Raw genomic sequence first — 27,586 nt, forward strand, 5'->3', positions numbered from 1 at the left:
GCTGCTGTTTTGTGCACAACTGATCAATTTAATCTTATTATTGATACGTATAATTGGTAATAATATGAGCAGCCATTCCTTTTAAATGCAAATATTCAATCCCCCATCCCCTCTCCCCCCCAAAAAATTATTTTATTTTCCCTTTTTTTTCAATTTTCTTAAATGACTCACGGGGTATTGAATAGATTAATGAAACTTGCATTTGCATGGCATTTTAAGACTCATTTAGAGACTCAAAGTGCTTCTCAATTAAAGAAAGTTAGCTTAAAATTAGGCACATTAACAGCCATGTTGTGCATTCTGAACTAACTGGAGATGGTTTTGTGATTGTTGACACCACAGAACAATAGATACAATAATCATATAATATTGTAAATCTCATTTGTTCTTTTAAGTCCCATTTAAAATAAACACTGCTGAAGATGTATAACCTATCGGTTTATAGTCAATAATAATAATAATAATAATAATATAATAATAATACGTATTTTTTAGGTTTAAAAAAATCACCAACTCTGCGTATGAACCTATCGCAATTCCATGTTATGACCACTAAGGGCAGTGTTGAGAAAATGGCGCCTGAATTGACTTAATTTGTTTGTTTTGAATCAAAACCCACGAAGAAGAAAACCCCGGAAGTAAATTATGATTTGGTTTAGCTTTTAGCGCGAAGTGTAGTTCTGTGAGTCGTTAAAGGTAAGTTTTTATACTTTTTCTCAAATCTTGGTAGTTTATTTGTAACAAAGACCACTGTAGCCATAATTTCTCCGTAGTTTCTTTGAAAACTGCACTCGAATTCGCTGTACACATTTAGCAAACAGACAGAGAAGCGGACACTGTCCAACGAGTAACGGTCATTCCTCATCTAATGTTTGCTTTACGACAGTTTATATAGTCCGTAAAAGAAGCCAACTTCAATACCGTTTGTGTAAGCAACCCCCATGTGAGTATTGCAATAACATGAAGCTAAAATAAACATCTGCTTTAATTTTTAACTGAAATTTTCAATTTATGCAGGAGTAAACATACAGATCAAGTGGTTACGATAGATCTATATTCTTAATGTCCAAAATCCTCCCCTGATATTTGAGCATTTTTAACCATTATTCACTTCTGGACTCACCCTTAGCTAAAAAGTGGTGTATTTAAGTGTACTACAAGTATACCCAGTCTGTACTAAAAGTGAGGGAGTATGCTTTAAGTTTACAGAAGAAAAATGTACAGAACACTAGAATTAGCTCAAATCGGTTTCCAAACAATAAATATATAGAATAAATTCACACACATAGACACACTTCTCAATCAACCCCAATAAGTAAACAAAACAAACAAAAAAAAGGAATGTTAGTGTGCTAAATAAATATAAATGAATGTAGCTGGTGAAGGGCAAAAATCTCCCTTTTAAAGAGCTTAATATACGTTCTAAATGTATGCAGTTATATAGAAATGTTGTAATAAACGTGCAGTGCTCGGTAGTTAGGAATAAAGTTGTATATTATTACACAATCTGGTTTTCCGAAGGTGTTTATTGGCTTCGTCCCTGCCTGTTCAAACAAAAAAACAACAAAAAACCTCCAAAGAGATGATTTGGAAGTGTGCTTTAGTCAGTGTCCCACTGAGCAGGTATACAAAGAAGTGTTGATTTTACATACTTAAAATTCACAATCTGAAGAAATATTCAGTTAGTATTCTTCTCACTCAAGTATGCTTAATAAAAAGAACTTCAGAGTGTTTTTCTGGGATGGCAACAAAAGGCATTATCCTGTTTAAACCATGGTCATTTACAAAATAAATGTATATTCAATCAATTCTTATTACTTTAAAGGGTCTATATCATACTATTCTTAAACCTTTCAAAGTAAACTATGTCCATATATATATATATATAATAATGTAGTACCTTTTTGGCACACTAAAGAACACATTTTAATTAAATTTGAGTTATTTTTGTGAGTTTTTAACCTACCCGGAAGTAAATCGCCTCGATCTCTGAGGATCCGCTTTTCGCTCCTTGTGGGTGTCGTCTATTTCATGACATCATCCTAGAGTCAGCCTCGACAGTGTGTCTGCGTTTCGCCCACGAAAACAAACATAAATGCCAAACAACATGTCACTTGTATTGTTTTTATGAGGAATTAACATTAGAATAATCCCAGAAAAGTTGATTTTGTATTTTATAGGCCCTTTAATCTTGTTTTTTTTTTTTTTATGTTTAATCATTTTTTCACAAAAAGTTCACTATTTGATACACACTGTGACTCATTGTCATGGTAACGGCTACAGAGACTTCACCAACGTGGAATATCTGCTGAATGTGATGATAAGTTAACAAAGCATCATTTCAGAGGGAACCTTCACCTCTTACTGCTTGTTTTTGTCCAGACGAAGAAGCAAAAGTTTTAATCAAAGATACAAAGTGGAACATCGTATCTGGTCTCCTCCTTCTTGTATTCTCTTCCTTCTTTCTCCTCTGCTTCGTTGCAGTCTTCAAAAATGATCAAATTCACCAAACAGATTAAAGGAAACTATGAACTCCTTTCTACCGTTCTTCCTGTTGTGATAAATTGTTTTAAGCAACACACAATTACATTTTTTTCTCAAATGAGGAGATTGGTGTTTGACTCTGATCCGATCTCTTTCCTCAGGACTTCTCGCCATGCCAACCAGACAGCAAGCTGCCATCCAAAACATCTCTCCGGTTCTCTTTCTGACTTTCGATGGGGAGCCCATGACTTTCTATCTGCGGCCGGGACACACCAGACAGCAGCTCCAGCCAATGATAAAAGCTGGAGGAGGGGTGATGTGCAGAACGCAGAGGCCTGGAGCCATCCTGCTGATCGATCCTGAGGCCAGAAGTTCTGTTTCTGGATCCAACGCTCACCTGTACGTACCAGGATGATGAGCCTTTAGCAAGAGGTCCTGCTGAAAGAGTGTAAAGGTGTTACCAGTGCTCTTTTAATTATGATTAGGCCATTTTTAGCCAACGTTTAAAAAATGTAGATTTTTTTGGGGATATAATTTCTGCAGAGTGACAAAAGTCTGTTAGAAATTCACTTCTGATTTGTGGGCGGAGCCGGTGGCACGAAGCAAATATGGAGAGAAAAAAGCATCACCTTAATTTGTGCCTGTGTAATCCTTGAATTGTGTGTAATTTTGGATTCGTGCACGTGTGTGTAATTTTGGGTTTGTGTGTGCGTAATTCTTGATTTGTGTGTAATTTGGGAGTTTTGTGTGTGTAATTTTTTTTTTTTTTTTTAAATGGTAGTTTTGGGGATTTTAAATTTTTAACATTAATTTGTGGGTAACATTGGGTTTTTGCTTAATATTGGATTTTTGTGTGTGTGTGACTTTGGGTTTGTGTGTGCGTAATTCTTGATTTGTGCTTAACTTTGGATTTCTGTTAGTGTGACTTTGGATTTTTTTGGCGTAACTTTGGATTTGTGGATGCATACTTATTAATTTGTGTGTAACATTAATTTGTGCGTAACTTTAGATTTTTGTGTATGTTTGTAACTTTGGGTGTATGCATAATTCTGGATTTGTGCTTAACTTTGGATTTGTTTTAGTGTAACTTTGGATTAGTGTTAGTGTACCTTTGGATTTGTGCGTAATTTTAGATTTGTTCATAGTTTTCGATTTGTGTGTGTGTAATTCTGGATTTGTGCTTGCACTATTCTGGATTTGTGCATGCGTAATTCTGGATTTGTGCTTGCACTATTCTGGATTTGTGCATGCGTAATTCTGGATTTGTGTGTCCATAATTCTGGATTTGTGTGTGTGTAATTCTGGATTTGTGCTTGCACTATTCTGGATTTGTGCTTGCACTATTCTGGATTTGTGCATGCGTAATTCTGGATTTGTGCGTTCCTAATTCTGGGTTTGTGCGTGCGTAATTCTGGATTTGTGCGTTCCTAATTCTGGATTTGTGCGTTCCTAATTCTGGATTTGTGCGTTCCTAATTCTGGGTTTGTGCGTGCGTAATTCTGGATTTGTGTGTCCATAATTCTGGATTTGTGGATGTATAACTTTGGATTTGTGGATAACTTTAGATTTATGCGTCTTTGGATTTTCTACATACGTAATGCTTATTTTCTAACTCATAGAACGGATTTTTTGCACAATTACAAAAATTTCAAAATAAAAAAAATACTGATTACAATTTACACACTAAAAAATTGAAATTAAAACTTCAAATCTTTACAAATCGCACACAAATCACTTACTTTGCACACACAAAACCACTTTTACACAAAAATCTAATTTTAGATGTTTTTACATGCCTCCATGAAAGAAGAGTGATGCGTTTAATGACACCAGAAGGCTCGGTCATCAGATTTGTCTTTTCACCCACTTTGAACTTAGATTGTGAATATTTCAAGGTGGTTTTATCTGTGTTGTAATTATGTTTTTTTTAACATATTTTTAAGATTTGAAGCCAAAATACGTTGAAAGTGTTCAGAAAGCCTGAATATTTTGTTTTTAAGGTCGTTCATTAAAAGTACTGTTAAATGTAGTGGTTCATTTTTGTTTTCCAGGTATGTTTCCACTCAGTACATCCTCGACTGCATTGAGAAGGAGGAACAGCTGAATGTGGAGGATTACCGGTTAACTCCTGACGATGTACCAAAGCCGTCCACAAAAAAGGACAGGACTAAAACACCATCAGAAGGTACTCCAGTTCCTGTTTCTTTAGTGTTCAAACTGCTGCAGGTTTAGTATAAGAACACGGATTCACTTCTTGTAGATGTTATCTTTGATTGTACTAAAAATCAGGATGCATTATTTTTTTTGTTTCATTAAGGAAGGATTCCCTACACCCCTGACGATGATACCGCCATCTTGGAATATGTCAAGAGTCGGAAGGCGAGAGTGGGTGGGATTCTCCTTTGGCGGGAGATGGAGAGGAAGCGCGTGACCGGCCACAGCTGGCAGTCCATGAAGGACAGATACGAAAGACGACTAGCCAAGAAGCTGCTGGAGGCTGTGACAGCGGAATCAACAGAAAACGTAACAGGAAGTGAGGCAGAAGAGGACCAGGCTGAGGTAAAACTATGAAAAACGCTAACAAATATACATTGTGGAAGAAACTCTGTAAGAACAATGTCTGCTGCAGCACTCTACTGCAGTAGTTATGTTGGTTCTATAAAACAGTACTCATGGGCCTTTAGTACAAAATTAGTTTCATAATGTACTCAAACCATAAAGTCAATTTATTTATTAAAAAAGATGACGTTCTAAAATATTTGCAGCCCAGTTCAGTCGTTAAGTTTCAGTTCATCAAAGTGACCTGAGTCTTTGTATTTCAATCAGTGCTGTCATGCAGTTAATTTTGGTGCGATTAATTAATCGTCGCCTATAATTAACTAATCTTATTTTAATCGCTTTTTTTTTTTGCTGTGAAAAGCCTAATTTTTATGTATTTATTTAAATTTGTGACATTCTGGTGCAGTAAAAGAAAATATGATCATACAAGCAGCTTTTCTCCTTCAGAATCTTCTGGAATTGTCGTGTTAACGCTTGAAAAGTTACAGTAAATCAAATAACATAAACACTGGCGCTCCGGTGTTAAAGGGTTAAACGTTTTCTATAAATCTCCTATATTTTTAGACAAAACCATTTTAACCTCAGTAATACTGGGAGTGCTGCATCATGATGAGAATTCAACAAGAATTCCTCTTTCTTTGGAGCTTGACTTCCTCCATAAAAACTTCCTGTTTATTTCTGGATCCACTTCAAGATTCAAAGATTCAAATTTGTTTTAAAAGTAAGAATGGTCTGAAAGCATCCGTTCTTTTCTGATTACATAAAAGTCTTTATGCCACAAGAGCACAGAGTTGATTATATGAAATCCCAGATAACGACACGTCTGACTTATAATAAATCTCAGCTCATTTCCACCTTAACTGGACTTTATTTTTATTCTTTTTGTTTAATATTCTGTGTTGTATTTTTGTGGTGCTTAGCCTGTGCCCAACCTTGAACTCTTGAGGTTGTTTTCAAATTTTGAATGAACAAAACTTTATTTAAACAGCACTTTACAACAATATCAAAAACCTTTACAATCATAACAAGAAAAACAGGAAAAAGAATCAAAAACAGCAACACAAATAGAAAAGGGAAACAAAATATATAAAAGGCAGATAAAAATTAAATAAAACAATTATTAGAAAAAAATAAATAAATTGATTTGGTTAATTGGATCAGTTGCACTAATTGATGCCACTACTGATGTTTACCACTAGATGGCAGCAATTACAAACCTTAAATCAAATCATGACCATCAGTTTATTTTATTATTATTATGAAATGATTTAATAATTTAACACATTATCAGAATATTGGTATCAATGTTGGTTTGTTATATCTTTAAGAGTTATTTACAGGTTAATTATGATCTATTTTAGGATGAAGACAATCGCGTCTTTGACGGTGAGATCCCTTCAGAAGCAGCTGTTGCTTCTCCACAGAAACACTCCAAGGAATCACATCCAGAAGAGGTCATTTCACATGTCTGAGTTTTTGCTGCTCTTTTATTAATCTGTGATATAATGAATTAACTTTGTTTTTTGCAGGTTTGTGGAACCACGCCGACAAATGCAGAGGATGCGAGCTCGTCTAAAGAGGAGAAGAGTGAGAACCAGCAGACAGATGGAGCGCCAGAGGAAACCGCAGAATCAGAAACTATGAAAGCTCCAATGTCTGATAGCTCTGTTACTGAGGATTCCAGCGCTGAGCTGCATGAAGACGTCCAGCCTGGTTCTGATGAGGCAGCAGATCCAGACAGGGATGGACCTCAACCAAACATCAGTCAAAGTCCGGCAGAAGATTGTCCTCACGTTCTCGCCGAGTCTCCCGTCAAAGCGTCTACTCCTGGAAAACTGAAGGACAAGCGGAAGGCCTCACCTGCGACGGATCAGCCTGTGCAGCGAATGACACGCCGCAGGCTGGAGCTGGAGGCAGCGGCGTCCTCCGAGCCCTACGGGAGAAAACTGCGGTCGTCTTCCAGCAGCCCAGCGCCATCTCCCCAGAAGTCAAAGAAAACAAATCCAGTTAAAGCTGCTCGAGAAAATAGCCCAGAAGCAGAGCAGCCGCCTCCTAAGAGAGCCAGAGGAAACATCCCAGCTGCAGAGGAACAGAGAGAACCAGAACCCGAGCAGACAACACCAGCAGGTTTGACACAGATCACTAGATAGGACGGATCTGAGTTGTAATACTTTAGGTGAATTCTCAGACTGAAGGAAGAGCTCTCTAACTTCCGTACATTTTTTTTAGATAAATCTGAGTCACCGCTGAAGAAGAAGAAGAAAAAAACGAAGAGTCAGTTGGGGATTCTGGAACTGGCAACAAAGGAGTTTGACGATGGTTCAGAGGTAGACTTTCTCTTATATCTGCAGGATTAGTCATCTTTATTACTAGATTAAGTACTCTTTATAGTGCTGTCATTCAATACTTCTTTGTATGATTATGTAATCATGACCTGTAATTAATTAACCCAACTAATCAATTATTTTTAACCTAATAATGGCTGCTAAAAGCCTAATTTTGGGGTATTTTCATTTAAATATGTGACACTTTGGCAGAGTGAAAGATCAAATACAACTAAAAAGTTGCTTTCTGAAGTTTATTATTATTATTCTATCTTTACTTTTACAATATCAAGAGGGATTTGTTTTTTAATTTCAAGCAGTAAAAAAGAGAAACGTCAGGTCCCGAGTGCACTAATTAAAAACATAAAAAAGAGGAACACTTTTCTGAGCAATCAAAAAAATATCTATCATTAATATCATCATTTATTTGTTGACATAGTTTATTCCGGTTTATCACAACTACAAGACAGTAGAAAAGACGAGTGATTTCATGGTTTTATTTAACCTGTTTGGTGAATTTGATCTTTTTCAAGACTGGGGTAAAGCAGGAAGAAGGCAGGAAGGAAGGAAAATAGGAAGGAAGAGAAGTAGGAAGGAATGTAAGAAAATAGGAAGGAAGAAAGGAAGAACAAAAGGAAGGAAGGAAAATATGAAGGAAAGTAATTAAATACGAAGGAATGAAGGAAAAAAAGGAAGAAAAATAGGAAGGAAGGGAAATACGAAGGAAAGTAAGAAAATAGGAAGGAATAAAAATTGTAAGGAAAATTGTAAGGAATGTAAGGAAGGGAGGGAAATATGAAGGAAAGTAATTAAATAGGAAGGAAGGAAAATACAAAGGCAAGTAAGAAAATAGGTAGGAATAAAAATTGGATGAATTGAAGGAAAATATGAAGGTAAAAATAAAGGGGAATAGGAAGGAAGAAAAATTGGAAGGTAGGAAGGAAGAAAGGAAGAAAAATAGGTAGGTAGAAAAGAAAATAGGAAGGTAGAAAGGAAGGGAAATAGAAAGGAAGAACATTTGGAAGGTAAGAAGGAAAATAGGAAACAAGGAAGAAAGGAAGGGATAAAGGAAGAGGAAAATAGGAAGCAAGAAAAGAAAAAAGGAAGGAAAATAGGAAGATAGGAATGAAAACAGGAAGGAGGAAATGAAACTCAAGGACGTGACAGTTGAGGAAACTATTTAGATGTTGGAACAAACTTGTTTCATCATCATGACAAAAACATGCAGGAATATAAAACCTTCCTCTGAAATGATGCTTTGTTTTTTCATGTGATTAAATAATTACAAAATGTAAATTTTATTAATAAATAGTTTCTAAAATGTGATTATTTAATCCCTTTTTAAGGATCTTTATTTTTTAGGACATAATTCCTGGATTTTGCTGATTGTCTTAATTAAATGAATTGAAAACGTTTACATTCGTTAATGTCATATTTTTGTGCTTCAGTCTGGTGAAGAAGACGAAGAAGATTCGAATGTTCCAGACTCTGCTGAAACTGTAGCCACATCAGCAGGACGCCTCCCCCCACCCACAGACGCCGCTGGAGGTCCCAGACCCTCGCAGGCCTCTGCAGTCAGCTCAAAGCAGAACGGTCCGGAGTCTCCAGCTTCCAGTGACAACTGTGTGCCGGACACGTGCTCCCTGGTTCCAGCACCCGCCAAGCCGCCTGTCCCTGAGCCCGCCGCCGTGACCTCGAAGGCTCACCTGTTCATATTTGACAGCGAAACGCAGGAGGACGACTCTCAGCGAGTCGCTGGTGACTCTTCAGCTGCTCCATCCAACCTCCAACACTCAGGGGGCAAAGATGCCTCTCTGTCTTTCACTCAAGGCCAGTTAGAGGAGGACAAACGGTGCATCAAAGAGCTGATGGTCCAGACACAACAGGTATGGATGCAACTAAGGAGATCAAACTCTCCAACCATATTCCTTTCATGTTTTTCTGGTGTTGAGGTATTTCTGCACCAACAGCATTCCGTTTCCATCTCTCCCTTCTAGGACTTGGTCAGCGTCACCAAAGCTTTGCTAAAGACCAGCGGAGACTTCTCTGCGGCTCTAGACCTGCTGCTGAACCCCTCCTCTCTTTCTGCCTCCATTTGGAGTCTCCATGACGACAGCCTCTTGCTCTCAGCTGATCCTCTCGTCCGGCAGCAGCTGCAGGAGAAATACGGGGAGGAGAGCGTGGCCAAGAGGATGATGTTTCTGGAAGTGGAGGGGTGAGCACAAACGACACCGAACACTCCAAATCTGGATCGGAGTGTTGGTTCTGTAGAATTTCATGAAATACCTTTAGTTGTCCTGAGACTCCTGTGCAAAATATTGTTTTTACGACAAACGGGGTTAAGGATCAGGAAGAGGAGTGAACAGATAAAATATGCAGCGTTTTTTTAATTGGGTGGGGTGTAAACGCTTGTATGTGTCGCCGTTGTGTGTTTGACGATGAACTCTCCTTTATTGAGGATGTTTTTAACCCTTTGATAATAAACCTATGAATTTTATTGTGAAATTAGTTATTTTTTTAACTGATACTTAAAGTACATGGACTAAGTTTTAATTAACTAAATCGAATGTAGCCCCGGAAAAAGAAAAATCCTCAGTAGACTGTACCGGTACTCCTGAACTCGCCGGTGAGTTCACCAATCACATTGGTCGTTTATGACAACATACAGTGAGGCAAATTGATATTGATTTTGCAAGTTCTCCCACTTAGAAATCATGGAGAGGTCTGAAACTTTTATCTTGGGCCCTCGTCTACTGTGAGAGACATAATAAAATGTAGTTTTCTGCCACTTCAAGGAGGGATTTTGGCCCACTCCTCCTCACAGATCTTCTCTAGATCAGTCCAGATTCCGGGCTATTACAAAGAAACACAGAGTACATGCTCCCTCCAAAGATTCTCTATTGGGTTAGGGTCTAGAGACTGGCTAGGCCACTCCAGAACTTTGATATTTGTCTTACGGAGCCACTCCGTTATGACTTTTTGCTGTAGCATGACGTTTTTAAAGTTATAAAACCGCTGTTGTTATGTATATTTGAGAGCTAAAAGCTCAGCGCTAACACTAGCTGAGCGGCAACTATTGGTGACATCATCGAGTGAAAGTGGCGTCCAAAATCAGAGATGGAATTTATGCATTTTTAGTTTTACACTTTTGATTTATAAAACATGAAACTGTCTAGATTTCCATTAATGTAATTTTTTGTAGTAATAAAAAGACTGAATTACTCTGATTTTTTTTCTTTTTTTTGTGGTAAAATTTCAAGTTTGTTGTGGAATTATTATGTTATATAATGAAAAAATGTGGGATAAAAAAAGAAGCAGGGGCTGTACTAGAAAGATGGGGGTGTCACATAAAACAGTGCAAAAGGTAAATTATTGAAGCAAATTAAAAAGTTGTAAAAAAGACTCCAAAAACACCAAATGTTTAAGAGTTTAAGAAGGAAATTGAATACAAAGGCCCAATCCTAATTCTTCATTTCTCCCTACCCCTCCATTTGAAGGGCTTGACAAGTGCAAGTGGCGTCCGAAATATATTTTTTAATATCCTCCAAGCGAAGGGGTTGTAACATGACTGTTTTAAGGTTATTAAACAGCTTTTCTTATGTGTATTTGAGCGCTAGAAGCTCCGCCCTCATGCTAAATTTTACGTTTGGAGGGCTAAATGTTGGAAAGGGAAGAATTCCGATTGGGCCAAAGTTGCATCAAAAGGAAAGGGGGAAAAGTAATAAAAGGCTCATGTAACATATATATTTTTTAACCAATCCCACTTTATTTATTTTTGCCCCAATATTAACTGAGTACATTCATAAAGTTGAAAGCAAGTCTGCCCTGGACCCAGATGATTACAGTTTACCTGAATCAAAGATGACAAAAGCTCAAAAGAAAATAAATCCCACGAGTTTTAAAACAGAATATTGTGGCGACTTTTACCTCCCAGTCATGTCTATAAAATGTGATAATAACAGCAGATGAAAATGACCACCTCAGGACTTCACTGAGCATGAATCCCGCTCACATCCATCAGTTCACACACGTGTAGATCGCAGACGGAAGTGTTGAGAACTGTAACATACACCATGTATCCCTGGGTTTTTGAACAGCTTCCTGTGTTTGGATCGGCTTTGAAAAGGCGACTCAAATCAAACTACATTCAGTGTAAAAGGGGATTTAACACAGTTACATTCCTTTAGATATAAAAGGCAAAACCCCTCCCCGTCAGAGTCCACGAATCCCCAACTTTCCAGAGCTGTCAGGATTCTGAGCTTCATTTTCGTCTTGGTCACAGTACTTTATACACGTTTGCTTTGGTCGGCTGGTTCGTGTGATGGTCTGAGCGCGGTGGGGAACAGTAAAACTGCTGGACGTCATAAGGTGTGAGATCTGTGGCACATCTCACAGTGTGACTCAACAGGCTGGTTTCATATCATGAGGGAGACTCCTCCTCAGTCGTGTGTTTTGTTATAGCACACATAATCTGGTTAAAACAAACAATATTAATGATTAGGGAAGACACAGTTTGGATTTAACAACAGGGCACAGCCTATATTGCAGCTTTTCTTCAAAAAACAGTATTTTTTTGTTAAAAAAAGGATTTCTTTTTCTTTCCGTCGGCATGCCTAAACAACAATAGTTGCTGGGAAAGATAAAAGTGGCACTTAATCTTTGATCCAGCGAACCGTACAAGCGGTACGTTGTAAAGCAAACGCCTGTCCGCATGCGGCGATCTGGGAAGCGAAACTGAGACGGCTCAATCTGTAGAAACGCGAAGGCCTCTGGTGTTTATGAACACATGCCTGCAGCCCTCGGGGTGCTGGGCGGAAATGGTGAAACCACTAAATGAATCCTAAAATGAGCATGTGAATATAAAATCAAACTCAAGATTTATCATTTTTGGTTTTGCTTAAGAGCTCCAAGAAATCTGATTTCAGGCTGTCATAAAGCTTGATATCCAATCTGAGCTCATCATTTTCTTTATTTAATTTATCTATTTGAATGTCAAAAGGGACAATTATTCTTGTTCACTGTTACTGAAAACGGTAAAGAAAATGCTTTTTTTAAGGTAATATTTAGGATTAATTAAGATTTGTCAAAAATATATTATAAACTTTACAGAAAGCATTTGTATAACACAATAACACAGCATTCTAAATGGATGTAGACAAAAACAAACAGCAATATTTCCTCTGAATCGCCACTTAAGCAGCAACAAACTGCTAAAAAAAAAAAGATCCCTCCAATAAATCAAAGTACCGGAGGGGCAATGTTCCAGTTGATGCTTGTTTTAATAAAGTTCCCCCCCACAAAGTTTATTACAAGACTTTTTTTTAATATATATATATATATATAGGAAAAAAAACCTGCTTTGCTTGAGATTCTTTTTTTTTTTTTTAAATTAGCAAGGGTGACGGCCAGTACAAAAATATAAGGCCAGCTAAATTGCATAGAGTTTGAGTAGTGCACCGATGCATCAGAAGGCTGTGCTCCTTTCCTCTTCTGCTTTGGCAAGGCTGCAGATTTACCTCAGAAAAAACAGAACTCCTTATTTTGTTTCCACTTGTTTCTTTTCCGACAGAACAGCCTTAAAACCCAGAAACTAACTGTGAGTTACCCTAGAAGTTAAAGCTGATAACCGAATGTAGAGACGTAGAAATAGATTTGTTTTATATGACAGAATGTTAGGTCCACCTTGAAAGAAAATGTTTTTGAAATAAATATGAGAAAAACTCGGAATTGTGAGAATTTTTTTTGTAAAATGATTTAAAAAAGTCATGAAATTATGAGGAAAAAAAATGATTATTGTAAAAATCGTCAAAACTATGAAAAAAGTCATGAAATTATGAGAAAAAAGTTATAATATTATGAAAAAAAGAAATACATTTTTGAAGAAGTGTTTCAAATGTTATTAAAAAAAGTTGAACATTTATTTAAAAAAATAAATAAATAAATTGATGTGAAAATGTAAAATTATGAAAAAAATAATGGAAAAAAAGTGATGAAATTATGTGAAAAAAGTAGTAAAATTATGGGGAAAAATTTTTTCAAATTATGAAAAGTCATGATATGAGCAGACAGTCGTGAAATTATGGGAAACGGTGGTTAAAATCTGAAAAAAAAGTCAAGATATGAGGGGAAAAGTTGTAAAATTATGAAAAAAATGTTATAACATTATGAGAAGAAAGTGGTAAATTGTGGGGAAAAAAGTCATCAAATTATTTTTTGAAATGTCATGAAATTACAAGAAAAAAGTTGTGAAATTATTTTGAAAAATGTCATAAAATTATGTGTAAAAGGCTGTAAAATTGCAAAAAAAAACGTCATAATTTTATCAGAAAAAAACATAAAATTATGAAAAAATAAAACCATTCAATTATTTTAAAAAAGTTGTAGTTTTACAAAAACTAAATACAACAAAAATAAAAAAAAGAACCATGACTTGTAAAATTTTGACTTTTTAAGTATAAATTTGCAACTTTATTCTCATAAAATGTTAAATTTATTTCTGTAATGATATGATTTTACTTTCGTAAATTGTTGAATCGTTTCTTTTTTTTTTCTTTCATGGTGGTCCCAATACTCCATTGTTGGTTTAAATGTAGACTAACACAATATGGTTTTGAATTTTTTAGGAAATTATTGGGTTTACCCTTTTATCTACCAGTTTAAAATGTTTATTTATTTAGAGGTGAAATCCTGGATAAGGATTTAGTGAGGCAACACAGAGGAAAAGAGCACAGTTTGGGTTTAAACTCACTTGTTTCTCACATAAAGCAAAGTCAACGCCCCGTTCCTACAAAACACAACTTTCTAAATAACCAAAGAAGTATAAAAGCACCATTTCTGGGCCTGAACCCCAACATTACTCTCCCACATTTGGGTTGTTCCACCCAAAATCAGCTTCAGCTCCATCCGCGTTTGAATCCCCGTGACCAACAGAGCGGCGAACGAACGAACGAACCGGGCCGACCATCAACTAACAGGGACTTCGGCCTCCGCGTCCTTGTCTGAGATCTCGTCCTGGATCTCGTCTGTGTTCCCTGAGTCACTGCTGGCCGCGGAGCTGAAAGAAGGAGAGTTCCTGCCGCCTTTAATCATCCGCCGACACGTCTCCATCTGCACGTCCAGCCCTCTCTTCATGCTGCACATCTCCATGTACTCGTGCAGGTGACGGTTCATGTCGCTCTTCGCAGTGGCCAGCTCCATCTGCAGGAGCACAAAAGGCATCAACAGCTCTGAAAAGGGTTTTTTAAAAAAGATCAAAGCAGGTTTTTAAAAAATTATAATCTGAATTGTCAAATTATCTCAGTGTCAAAACTACACGGAATTTAATAAAGCTTTATTGAATTCAGGACACTTGGTTGCAATAAACTATTATTATTATTATTATTTTACGAATCCAAGAGCACCTTGTTACAATAGCAAACCAAAGTCTCTATTGATCTATCTAAAATCGGAGATGCCATTGAGTCCCACTGTGATGATCAAACCTCGGGAAGTCAGATTGTGCTGATCAGCTCTGCAAATTATACAGTCTTATTCTGCATATTTTATCACGATAAAATATTTTAAAATATTAATAGATCCCAAAAAAAGTTCAGCCTGGAGGGTAATATTAAATGAGCACATTAACTTTGAGGTTTTTTTTATTTATTTTACTGTTTAGCTTAACTCAAGTCAGTGGTCCTGTGGTAGAGCGTCTGCCCTAAGAATGGAAGGTCATGAGTTCAAATCCACAGTAAAGTCATGTTTTTTGGGTTTTTAACATGTAAATGTGGCATTTTTCTTATAAAAGAGAACAAATGTAAGAAGTCAAATGTGGAGAACAAATTTCAAACACATAGGTGACTTTTTATGCATGTATTTACTCTTCAGTATGCGTCCTCAGAGCAGCATACCTCTATCTGGCCGATGGTCTGCTGGTACTCCTGCTCTCTGGTCTTAAATAGTGACTCTGTTTCATCGATGAGGCTGCCAAGACTTCCATCCTGAGAGTCCTTAGAGAGCGCACAGACAGAGGCCTCGTTCATCATCCACCATCGAACGTCGACCGCAGCATTTACAGCAACGGCCTCAAAACATCCGTCTTAAAACGCGCAGCACTCACGGGATCGGCTGCTTCGTTGCTGCCCTCACAGGCAGGTGTGCAGGTCGTCACGGTGATGGTGGACGGCATGTTGTAGTTTGTGAAGTCCTCCCACAGCAGCAGAGTTTCCTCGTTTTCCTCCCACGTCAGGCTGTCGCAGTCGTCGTCGATTTCAAACGTCTCGCGCCTGGCAACAAAGGAGTTATCTGAACAATGTCTGCGCGGGACAGACCACGGAAGGAGGGAAGAAGAAGAAGAAGAAGAAGCAAGGACAGGTGTAACAGCCGCCACATTCAGCAAAAGCAAAAAGACAACAACACCAAATGAAAGAAAGATTCTGTAGAATCCACAAATACACATCGGCTGAGCTTGAACTGAATCTGCATGCTGAGGGACAGCAGAGGGAGACTGAGAGTCACAGCGTTTACAGAGAAACGGGAGCGCCGCCGCCGCCGCTGTCTCCTCCCGACCGTGTGGGAGGTGTCACTTACAGCTGGCTGAGCATGCGCTTCATCTCGTCTGTGATGTTGAGCGATCCGGGAACCTCCTCCTCCGACGTGCTCTGCTCCGCGTCCATCTCCGAATTCTCCTCGTCGGAAATCACCTTTCGCTCCTTTCTCCTGCAGCACGCCATGGCGCCCTGGAAAAGGGACGCAAGCGTTAGCAAAGAGTCGGTCTGCAGCTGTTGATTGCACAAAACGCATAAAAACTACATTGTTAAAACTTTAAAAGTCTTTTAACATAAATATGAATAAAAACAAGCAGGAATATTACTCCAGAATAAACCTTAAGTAACTCTCAATATTTTACTCTCCATATTATGTTCTGTCAAAATTATACAAGTTTTTTTTTTAAGCAAACATTTAATATTTTCATTTGCAACTAAGAAAATTTTGTTTTCAAAAAGTTTTTTTTTTCAATTTTAAAAATGTAGATTTCAAAATTGTGATTTTTGTTCTCATTCCAGTGGCACAAATATACAACTCTGTTAACCTTTAATACAGTAACGCAACATTGATACTCGAGTGCTTTTATTCTGAAAGGGCATTTTCACGTCTAATGGGAATTTTTTTATTTACTTCCTGTTTAAATAGTCAAAAAAGCGTTTTATTATTATTATTATTATTAACAAATTCAACATTACATGTCTCAATGAAAATTACAAAATAAACTGTGATGTATCATCTCACTAAGTCTGAGCTTAAAATACACAAATTAGAAATAAAGTAAATGTTAAAAGAGTTTTATAATAATGTATATAAAATAATAATAATAAAAATAATATATAATGTAATCTTATAAATACCCCAAATAATTTTACTCTCCATAAAATATACCCTGTCCAAATTATACAAGATAACGTCTTGCTGTTGATTATAATAATAATATTTAAATTTTATCGTTGAAATAGAACAAAAACACACAAACTAGAATTGAACTATTTGCTAAGTGTGATTTTTGACATGTTTTTGTACATAAAAGATTCATTTCCGTCAGGACTTGAATGTCTATGAAGTTATTAGCGAGCGTGTCATCCTCCAAAAGGGTCACTGAGTGCGCAGCTCTAATTTCATTTGGGTTGAACGACTTCTCCAATTCAATATTTGTGCTCCTTTCGCCGTCAGCTTTCCTGACAAACTAGTGCATCGCCGCATGGAAGCTGCTGCAGATAAATACTGACCTTATCTGGGAGCGATCTGGCAGGACTGAACATTTTGGACATGTCCTCTGAGTTGCGTTGCTGGGCGACATCACACAGTTTGGCCGTGATGTCGATGCGCCTGCATATATCCATGTCCACTCGTCTGGCTTTTTCCTGGATCTTGGAGTCTAGGTCAGACATTTGCTGCAAAAGGGAAGGAAATACTTCAGTTCATTCAGACATTCTTTAATGAATTACCACAACGATGGAGCATCAGGGTGATCAAATTTAGCTAAAAGGGATTCTCTAAACAAGGAGGGACTCTAAACCCAGCTAGACCCACTAAGTCCCGCCTCACGGTTTAAAAAAGACGCTATTTAAGTTTTTGTGGCCAATAGTTAAATTATAATTGTTATATTTTCTATACAATAATTTTAACTTCTTATAATGTTGACAGCAGCACACAATTTTCTGTAAAAGAGATCAGGGGTCTGTAACCTACAAGACCTGCAAAATCCCACTTTATTTAAAAAAAAATACATTATTAATGTTTTTGTTGCCATTAAGTCATTCATTAAAAAAATAATAATATTGGCAATAATTAAATTAAAGTGGTAATTGTGACACTATTTTCTTTATACTATGACAATTGAAACTTTTTTTTTTACTTTTGACAGCAGTACGAGTTCCTTTCAAAATAAAACGCACCATGTCAAATAAGACCATCACAATTGTGATTCATTATGAGTTTAATGTCCCTATTCTCCTTTTATTATTCAATACAGCAAGTTGTCATTTAATAAAATGAATAACATTAGATGACTTATTGTCACCTTGAAAGTATTCAAAGCTAGCTAATCGTTTCCCGCCAAAAGTGTTTTTGAGATTTCAATGAGGCAGCCATTTTGAAATGAGCAGGAAAAGCATCTCTATTGCCCCTAGTGGCGGCGGCGGTTTGGGGTTGAATTTTTGATAGGTTACTTGTGCTGTTTTCCTTTTGTTCTTTGTTTTGTTTGTTTTGTTTTTGTTTTTTTCTCTTCTGACAAATATCTACCGCAGCATTTAAAAATGTCTAATGAAGTAGAAGAAGAGAAAAGTCTGACGTTTCAGAACAAATCCATCAAGCCCAGCGTAGCTAAGAAAAAATAAATAAATACAAGAATATTAATCTTTTCATCTGGATAAGAAAAATATCAAAGTTTAACAGGAAAACAATGAGATTCTCTTCCATGTTTGTTTTGGACAACACTTCTTCTTCTGTCAGTAGCAGATACTTATACTCAGATGCAGCGCCCTCTAGTGGTTTTTAGAGGAAACAACCACTAAAGAACAGCCGGTGTTTACTGTTTATATGAGTCTTTTTATGTCAAAAAAATAAAATAAAATAAGTCGCACCTCTGGCTGAACTATGAAAAAAAAACTGTGACAGACTCCGGAAAATACAGCAAGTTTCTTCATCGTTCTTTATTTTCCTTCGATGAACATTTCGTCAAATTGCCCTTACAAATGTTTTTGTCAAAATTAAATTGGGGCAATGTTGCCGATGTTTTACCTCCCCAGCGGCGATACTAAAGCGTCCGTCCCAAATGGCTTGAAAGTGATATGCTTCCATCCTCATATTGTCTGTGTAATTACGCAAATCATGAGGTTGTGATAACACTTGCTGGGAAGAATGAAGATAAACATTCATACTGCTAACAGGGAACCATTTATTTAAGTTTTTTTCTCCACAGTCACTACTAGCAACACTAACATTTCTATTCAAGGTTTCAAATGATCTTTTTTTCTATTTTTCTACATTACTTACCTTACTCTTGATTACCACAAATAATAGTGAAGCAGAAATGAAAATAAAAAATGGAGAGCATAAACTGGGGGAAGGCAAGTAGATATTTGAGATTCTGTCTATATTTATCCCTGTGCAGCCAGCAGCTGAATGTGCGAACTGAATATCAACTCCACACAACTGCTAGATAACAAGTCAGAGCTCCAAGGAACAGGAAGTCTGCTTGATCTGCAGCTGCGATTTGAGCTATTTTAAATAAAAGCTTGTCTTGGCAGCTTCATGGAACAGTCTTTTATGAAATCAAATAGGAGGAAGGGTGTGTGTTCCTCCTTAGACCAGGAAAATTGGTGTCTTTATTCTAATAAAGCTTGAGAAAACAGTCCTGGATGCTGTTGGGACACGATGTGGATGTTTGCTACTTTATGCAGGAGTTACTTGCATATATTTCTCTGAATGGAAGCTTTGTTGAGAAGCGATTTAGCCCTAATCCGATGCTTACGTCACTCATCAGGCTTTTGAAGACCACGAGTTCTGCTTTCAAGCGATCCACCTTCTCGCTCAGCTCCTCCTGGATCTCTGATGACTCCCGAGCGGTCTAGTGAAGGAATGGAAACAAGACAAGCAAAGGAAGTCAAAACACTATAGTAAATCTACTACTTTAGAGATCAATTCAAACAACTTAATTGCAAAGAATTTGGAAACAAATAAATCCAGATGATTGATGCAATTAAAGATTTTCAAACTAAAATAAAAAAGAACCACATGTGGCTCCAGAGTAGGACTGCCACGATTAGTTGACTAATCAACGACTAATCGACTATTAAAATAGTTGACGACTAATTTAATAATCGATTAGTTGTTACTTTATATTATATGGAGTCTGACTGAAGTAAAGTATAAAATTATAATGGCATTCTGTGAGCTTTTTGGACTATTTTAGCATTTATTAAGGTTTTGGAGGCTATTTTGGAGTTTAGTTAATGCTTCAGCTACATGCTAGCTATTTTGGCTAATTTAGGCTTTTTTTTGTTTTTTAGGCTGTTTTAGAGTTTAGTCAATAGTCAATTTTCTAGTTACATACTAGCTATTTTGGCTAATCTAGGATTTTTTTCAATTTTTTAGGCTAATTTGGAGTAAAGATAATATTTCAGCTGCGTGCTAGCCATTTTGGCTCATTTAGGATTTTTTCCATTTTTCTGGCTATTTTGAAGTTTAGCTATTTTTTTCAGCTATATGCTAGCTGTTTTGGCTAACCTATTTTTTTAGGCTAATTTGGCTTTTTTTTAGGCTATTAGTCAATATTTCAGTTACATGCGACCTATTTTTGGCTAACTTAAGCTTTTTTTGTTTTTTAGGCTAATTTAGAGTTTAGCTCATATTTCAGTAACATGCTAGCTGTTTTTGCTAACTTAAGCGTTCCTTTTTTAGTTTTTTAGGCTAATTTAGAGTTTAGCTAATATTTCAGTAACATGCTAGCTGTTTTGACCACTTTAGGATTTCTTTCAGTTTATTTATTTATTTATTTTTTATGTTTTTGGCTTAGCGGCTGGGTGGCTCAGTGAGCTGGGTGAAGGGCTGGCACGCAGGAGCCCTGGGTTCGATTCCCAGGGTTGTCCACTGATCCCCACCCAGATTGGGTCCTCAGGCAAGATCCTTGACGCTGTTGCCTAACTGGGTCCCTGTGCCCTCCAAATACAGGGTTGTGTCAGGAAGGGCACCCGGCGTAAAAACTCTGCCAAATCACTGATGCGAAACAGTGGGTGTTGTTACGCTGTGGCGACCCCGAAAAGGATAAATTGAGAGTGAAAGAAGAAGAAGAGTTTAGCTAATGTTTCAGCTGCATGCCTGCTATTTTGGCTAACATAAGCCTTTTTTTATTTTTAGGCTATTTTGGAGTTTAGTTTAACTAATATTTTATCTAGCTATCAGCTTCAGCGTTTTCAGCTATCATTTTCAGTATTTTCAGCTATCGTCACTAGTATTTTCTGCGGCCAAATTCAGCTTACAGCTTTCACACTAGCATTATCCCAGGTGATGCTAGTGTGAATATATCTAGTTCTTAGTTGGTTTGAAGCTAATGATGGTTAAGATGTGTGTTTCACATTCACTCTGTTCATGACCCAATTTTTTGACTAATTGGAAAAAACAATCAACGATTAGTCGACTATTAAAATAATCGTTGGTGGCAGCCTTACTCCAGTGCCCTTGGTTGCTTACACTTGGTCTTAAAAGCATTTTAACATTAGCCTGTATATTGTAAGTCATTTAATCAAATCTCCAATCTTGCATTTCAGTCCTCTAACTTTGAATCTTAAAAAAAAAAACTTTTACTAGGGCTGGGATTCAATTAAAAAAAAAATTAATCGCAAACCTGGAAAAAAATAATCGCAATTAATTCATTTATGAAATCACACACAAAAGTGTGCATTTATTTTTAACACTTTGGAACTTTGTCTACCAGGAATTAGAATTTCTTTCCTAAGAGCTGCTGTCCGTTTGGCATTTTTCCTGGAATTCTGTTTTTTTTTTCTCATAAGTTTCCCATATCGTGCTTGTGAAAAATAATACAAATATTTTTGGTGGAAGTTTGATCCAGCTGGATTTCCTGTCGCCTCGGCTGGAATGTGCTCACAGGTGGAGGCGTGTCTGTCCACTCTGAACTCTCGTAACAGCGGTGGGCGGGAGTTTCGCGGCGAACCGTGGAGTTCCCCCAGTTTTTAGACAACACCGGCGCTCGTTATTGTAGAAAAGTTCATGTTGGCCCCATCCTGAAATTTAAATAATGATCGGTTTCCTCGTTGTTGGATTTCCTTTCGCAGACAGCTCCGTTAGGCTCCGCCCATCACAGCAGATCATTCGCTCTACGCTGCAGTAATCAGATCGACGTTCATCTTCTGCCTCATTTCTTAAAATAAAAGATCACTTTTGTCCAAAAACTACAAATAAATGCCGTATTATCTCTTTAATGTAATAAAATCTCAATCAGAGAATATAAAAATAAGTTTATGCTAGCCTGAGTTTTATTACGCTGATCTCACAGCTGCACAGCAGGACACCTAAGGGCGTCAATAAATATTAATTCTGTTTTAATTAATCACATGTGTTAACTTTCACAGCTCTACTAATACTCTATAATTATCTATATCTGGACAAATATGTTTCCACCGTATGCAGCAACGCCTGTCTGTGGGAGGTTGAAACTCTCAGGGGGTCCACCTCCCTGTCTGATGTTTTGCTGACTCAAAGCCCAAGACAAACATACAAGCATTGATTTTTTTTTTTTGCAAAAGCAGAAAAAAGAGAAACATACCAACTAAAAGGGGTACAAGAGCTGGGCTGGTAGCCTTAAGGGTGACACTTTTTATTGATTTTGCTATTATATCTGCTTCCTTTCACCTGGCTCTGAGCAGGAGTGGAAAACAGCTGATGGTTTTCGAAGTTCCTATCTAAATCTAGGCCTCTTGATGGGTTTGTAATGTGGTTATCTGGATCTCTCACTCCTGACTGTTTCCTATTCCCATGAACACAATCCCTGTTCGGTAGTTTTTGGAAAATACACACGAGTGACCCCAGACGCAACGTCCAACATCTGTGTATGGAGAGATTATTAGGAAATGTGTCCGTGTTGTTTCCCAACCTGCTGCAGGGATTTGATCATGGATTCCAGCTGCTCGCGCTTGGACAGCTCCTCCTCCCATCTGGAACAGAGCACAGAGGTGGGTCAGTATCCGTCTCTGAGGAACAGGAAAACGCTCTTTTGAGGGGATGTTCCTCCCATCACAGATTACAAAAACCCTTGACAGCATGGAGTCACACCCCCACCCCTCTTCTTTCACTCTTTTGTTCCATTTTTTTTCTCCTTTTGTCATCTTTACAACCCCACCGCCTCAATAAAGCTGCAAGAATGCAAGTCTAACCTTTCATCATCAATAGAGGTCTTTGAACATTTGAGCAATTACAGGGTGGAGCATCCATGAATTCCTTCATGCTAGAATGCTCTTCAGATCATGAAATTTAAGAACTGGTGTTTCTTATTCACTAAGGATTAAAAACACGTTTCATGTATTTGACAGATAAGAAGCCCAAACATTAACAGAATTATGTAGAAAATGAAATGAAGCAAGAAAATGATGATAGAAACTGTTCTGAGTCGTTTTAGCAGCAGGAATAACAACATTTAACTATTTGTGGTGCAACAATACAGTACACAGGAAAATAAATAAGTCAAGTATTTCTTGTACTATACAAGTTTTAATACTTTTGCATCAAACAGAAGTTACAAATACTTAATTGCATGAAAATATACAGACTGTGCTTAATCCACAATAGTATCTCAAGTATTTGTTATGCTTACTCATAACTCATCATACTCATAATAATTCAAATCTGGTTCAAATGAATCCATTACCAATGAGCATTCAAAGACTATTCCTCTGATGGGATCAAACATGTTTTTGGAATCAGCTGTGAGAACGAACGCTGAACTTCACTGGGATCCATAAAAACAGTTCAGATATAGAATAAAGAGAAAGAAGACATTAAAAATGGTCAGTCTATGAATATATTCAAAGCTTTTATAAAAGGTGATTTAATAAAATAAGGGACACATTAAAAGTTTAAAAAATTTTCTTCTTTTGCCTACAATTGATTGTTTTCAGTGAATGTGTTTATTTTTTTTGTAATTCTGTACACATATGAATGAATTGTAAAAAATTATTTGGACTCAAAAAGTTGTCAAACTTCCTCCAAAGTCCTTCTCAAACTTTGAATATTGACCCTTATAATTCAGTTTATGATGTTTATTTTATCAATTCAAAATAATTATAAATAATAAAACTATTAATGCTGTTGTCAAAAATTGAGTCCATCAGAGTTTCTTTGTTCTGATTTGCTATGAAATTCTGCCCCAAAGATCCCTAACTATGTAAAAACTGAAAATAATCCAAAAACATGTTCAATACTCTTAAAATTGTTCTACCTCTTTTGAAAGGTGTACAGTCTTTAGCATTCTTTCAGAAATTATCAATCGTTTTAGTATTAAAAAAACTGATAATTTAGCTCTTTTTTTGTTGTTGCTTATTCCTTTTCATATAATTTAGCTTTAAAGGTCACTTTAGATTTTTCGCAGCTCTTTTAGCCTCTTAAATTAAATTTTGTGCTCAAGTATACTTCATCTTCAGTGACCATTTTCATAGCAAATGCATTTTTATACCTTATATAACCATTCGTATCATATTTGAGACGATAAGCAAACTTTTAAACCCATTGGATAGAACTTGGTTCTTGTTTTCTGTGCTGTAGTTCATCATCGTTCCACTGGGGGCAATAGAGAGGCTTTTCCTGCTCATTTCAAAATGGCTGCCTCCATAAACTCTCAAAAACGCTTTTGGCGGGAAAAGTTTAGCTAGCTTTCAATACTTTTATAGTCACAATAACTAATGTAATAATAATCATTTTATTAAATGACTACTTGCTCTATTGAAAGAATACAAAATTTGTTGATTAATATTTTTTATAAAACAGTTAAACTGTGTTATAAAAGTATGACTCAAATTCCAGTACATTTAGGATTTTAAACTGATATTTTTGTGAACGAAAACTTACCAAATCACCAAAAGTATCATAATTTATGCTATCTATATTTCATTAAAGAATATAGAAAGGACTTAAAAAAACGTATCAATTCCACAAAATTTGACTTTTCTGTCAATTCTTTGATGTAGTGGGCTTAACACAAATGTATTTGGAGAGATAAAAAAAAAAGTATTAATTAAAGGACATATATTTCTGAAAATAAAGTGTAATTTCCAGAATTAAAAAAAAACAAGTTTTGACCAGGAGGAAGTCATCACACTTGAACATTGATGAATCTTTGTGGAAAAAACAAAAGACGAGTTGCTTTGTTTGAGACGGATGAAGAATTTTAATGTAACTAATACTGACCTTGTCACATATGTCATCTAAGCAGAGAGATTGGTACCACCAGACTTCTAAACAAGAAGATAAAAATGTCCCGAGAGGTTTGGAACTGTTTCCCTTCTAAAGAAAGTACACCGCCTAATCATAAAGAAAGTACTATCCCTCAGCACAGCCTGCCAGCACACTCTGCGACTGAATCCTTGTTCTAAAAACGCTGGCGGTGGATATTTACTGTGTCCACAACACTCGGCCCGTCTGCCGCAGGACTCCAGCTGAGGTCACCGGAGTTCACAACTGCATCGCGTCCTCCGCAGACACATGCTTGTCAAAGCATCCGCATCCCCGTGACAGCTTGTTCTGTCAGGCTGTGGCCGATAGACGATCCAGTTAAACGTGGGGTGGAGTCTCCATCCTCTCACTGAGTTAAAATGGCTTATTTATAGAGGAGTTTGAGAGCCGAGAGCTTTCACATTTAAAGAGGAAAGAGAAAACAACAACATTCCAAAGAGTTTGAAACATTTTTCTGTCCTCTTTGTTTTAGTCTGGTCTTCTTGTAACTTTGACATTATTGAGTCCAAGTAAACCCGTACAAGGACAAAAACAGCCGGGCTGCTGGGGCGTGTGTCGGCTCAGAGACAGCTGTTTACTGGCAAATATAACCCCCGAAATTCTCCACACATGAATCAAAAACTTTAAAGGGGCCAAACATTCATTTTCTTAAGTCTTTCAGCCATATCCATGTAAATCAGGGGTGTCAAACTCAATCGCACAAGGGGCCGAAATCCAAAACACACCTTAGGTCACGGGGCGAACAAGATAAACATTTATTGGACACTCGAAAACTAAGTTTAAAACTTTAAAACCGTAACTTTTTCACCTAATTATGAAATAGATGTATAACATTACCTGTGATAATGCTAGTGGGAATGCTGTAAGTTGAATTTAGACGCTGAAGATGCTAGTACTGATAGCTGAAGATGCTGAAATTGATAGCTGAAAACACTGAAGCTGATAGAATATTAGCTAAATGCCAAATTAGCCTAAGAAACTTAAAAAAAAAGTTAAAAAAAAAAAAACTTAGGTTAGCCAAAACAGCTAGCATGTAGCTAAAAAAATAGCTAAACTTCAAAATAGCCTAAAAAGTCCAAATTAGCCAAAGCAGCTAGCATGTGGCTGAAATATTAGCTAAACTCCAAAATAACAAAAAAATCTTAGTAAAAGCCTAAATTAGCAAAAATAGCTAGCAGAATGCCAATTTTTAAACTTTAAAACCATAATTTTTTTACATTAATATGAAAAAAACAGGAATATTATTCCAGAATAAATCAACTTAAACCTTAAATAACTTTCAATGTTTTACTCTCCAAAAATATATATTTTGTCAAAATAATACAAGTTAAAATGAGCGCCAGATAACATCGGGCCATTAATAATAAAATAAAATGATCTGGAGGGCCGGATAGAATCAGATGTGATGTAAATATTACCTTTAGAAGACTAAAAAATTATTTATTAAATATGAGTATTTTTTGTTAACTATTTTTATACCCGGAAGTAAAATGACTCGATCTCTGAGGCTCCGCCTTTCACTCCTTGAGGGTTCCGCCCACTTCATTACATCAACCTAGAGTTGGTGTGTCACCCAAGAAAAAATGAGGGGAATTCTTTTATTATTATTATTTCTAATATCAATGTAGCCCCACACATAGAGCAGCTCGGACATTTATCCCCAAAATTTTTCACAGACACAATGGTGATGACTAACAGGTTCATTTTGTGGTGAAATTCGGTACAAAAAATGCAAACAACACCAGATAAACATTTCTGGATTTATTGAAATTATGACATATAAACTCCATATCAAAAATCCTCTTCGCTTTAATGCGGATCCGTTTACCTTTCTCCCATAATTGCTCAATAATCCACGTTTAAACCAGTTATCCTAATCCGTCGCTCGTATTTGATCCCTGATCCCTTTCTCCTGGCGTCTTCCCAACATCCCCCGATTTCTTCTGCCGTTTGCGGATACGTTGTGCAGATTCCTTGTTAGCCCGTATGCTCCTATGCCACCCCATGAAGTTTGAACCCTAAAGAATGACTCAAATTTCTTTCATCAAGAAAGTGGTCTTATTTTGAAATTTGAGGAAAAGACCCAAAAAAATACGTTTTAAAACAAACTCACAGGACTGTATGCCCACTGCAGTTTTACAACATGTTTTATCTTGTCCATCCTTGAAACTGAAAGACAATAAACTTCTGATTATAAGTTAATGGTTCCTATCACATATACGATCTGTTTATCTGAAGAATCTCTGCTGCACTCCCTCCCTGCCTGTGCAGGGTGTCTAGGAGCAGCCTAACTATTTTTCCATGACATGACCTGAGGATAACAAGCAGTCTTAACACGTTTTTATGTGTTTCTCAGTCTGACACACTCGTGTCTTTCTTTTTCCCTCCAAGAACTGTCTGTGAGGGTTATTAAACAGTCGTAATGATGTAATGCTTCACCCTTAACAGATCATTAGGAAACGACAGACTTTCATTTTTCTGATCAAGTTTCCCCATTTTTTAAGAGTTTTAAAGTAAAGATATTACATCTTTAAATCAGTTGGCGGTAAATCCCGTCAGGAACAAATGGAAAACCTTGAGGTGTGGTTGCTTGTAAAAACCGTAAAGCCTCTGTGGCTCATCACTAGAGACGCTTTGAGCCAGACAACACCCTTGTCAAACTTGACGATGTGCTGGAAAGTGTTAGTCCGCTGAAGCTCTTTATAGCCAGACATGAAATTAAAAGC

The 27,586-nt window shown here is 36.8% G+C and overlaps 2 protein-coding genes across 12 annotated transcripts in view; one reads left to right on the plus strand and one right to left on the minus strand.

The window, feature by feature from the left end:
• Nucleotides 1-555: 555 nt before the first annotated feature.
• Nucleotides 556-27,586, plus strand: part of LOC112144888 (telomeric repeat binding factor 2, interacting protein) — a 37,286-nt gene continuing 10,255 nt past the window's right edge. For 8 of the 10 annotated variants that reach the window (XM_024269750.2, XM_024269751.2, XM_024269742.2 and 5 more), the window contains exons 1-9: nt 556-696; nt 2,646-2,883; nt 4,536-4,669; nt 4,802-5,043; nt 6,405-6,497; nt 6,573-7,170; nt 7,273-7,370; nt 8,816-9,253; nt 9,365-9,582. In XM_024269750.2, coding sequence (XP_024125518.1) covers nt 2,657-2,883; nt 4,536-4,669; nt 4,802-5,043; nt 6,405-6,497; nt 6,573-7,170; nt 7,273-7,370; nt 8,816-9,253; nt 9,365-9,582 — 2,048 coding nt within the window. In that variant the 5' untranslated portion in view covers nt 556-696; nt 2,646-2,656. Of the gene's footprint in view, nt 697-795; nt 944-2,645; nt 2,884-4,535; nt 4,670-4,801; nt 5,044-6,404; nt 6,498-6,572; nt 7,171-7,272; nt 7,371-8,815; nt 9,254-9,364; nt 9,583-27,586 lie in introns of those variants that run through there. The other 2 variants (XM_024269746.2, XM_036212016.1) reach the window with 2 other exon arrangements.
• iffo2b (intermediate filament family orphan 2b) overlaps nt 13,798-27,586 on the minus strand; it is a 32,581-nt gene continuing 18,792 nt past the window's right edge. The window contains exons 2-8 of one of the 2 annotated variants that reach the window (XM_024269753.2): nt 22,510-22,570; nt 19,372-19,467; nt 17,126-17,290; nt 15,936-16,084; nt 15,466-15,661; nt 15,257-15,355; nt 13,798-14,564 (exon numbers count right to left, since the gene is read on the minus strand). In XM_024269753.2, coding sequence (XP_024125521.1) covers nt 14,331-14,564; nt 15,257-15,355; nt 15,466-15,661; nt 15,936-16,084; nt 17,126-17,290; nt 19,372-19,467; nt 22,510-22,570 — 1,000 coding nt within the window. In that variant the 3' untranslated portion in view covers nt 13,798-14,330. The remainder of the gene's footprint in view (nt 14,565-15,256; nt 15,356-15,465; nt 15,662-15,935; nt 16,085-17,125; nt 17,291-19,371; nt 19,468-22,509; nt 22,571-27,586) is intronic. The other variant, XM_024269754.2, reaches the window with a different exon arrangement.

Source organism: Oryzias melastigma, linkage group LG5 (genome assembly GCF_002922805.2).
Source record: "Oryzias melastigma strain HK-1 linkage group LG5, ASM292280v2, whole genome shotgun sequence".
Taxonomy (NCBI): domain Eukaryota; kingdom Metazoa; phylum Chordata; class Actinopteri; order Beloniformes; family Adrianichthyidae; genus Oryzias; species Oryzias melastigma.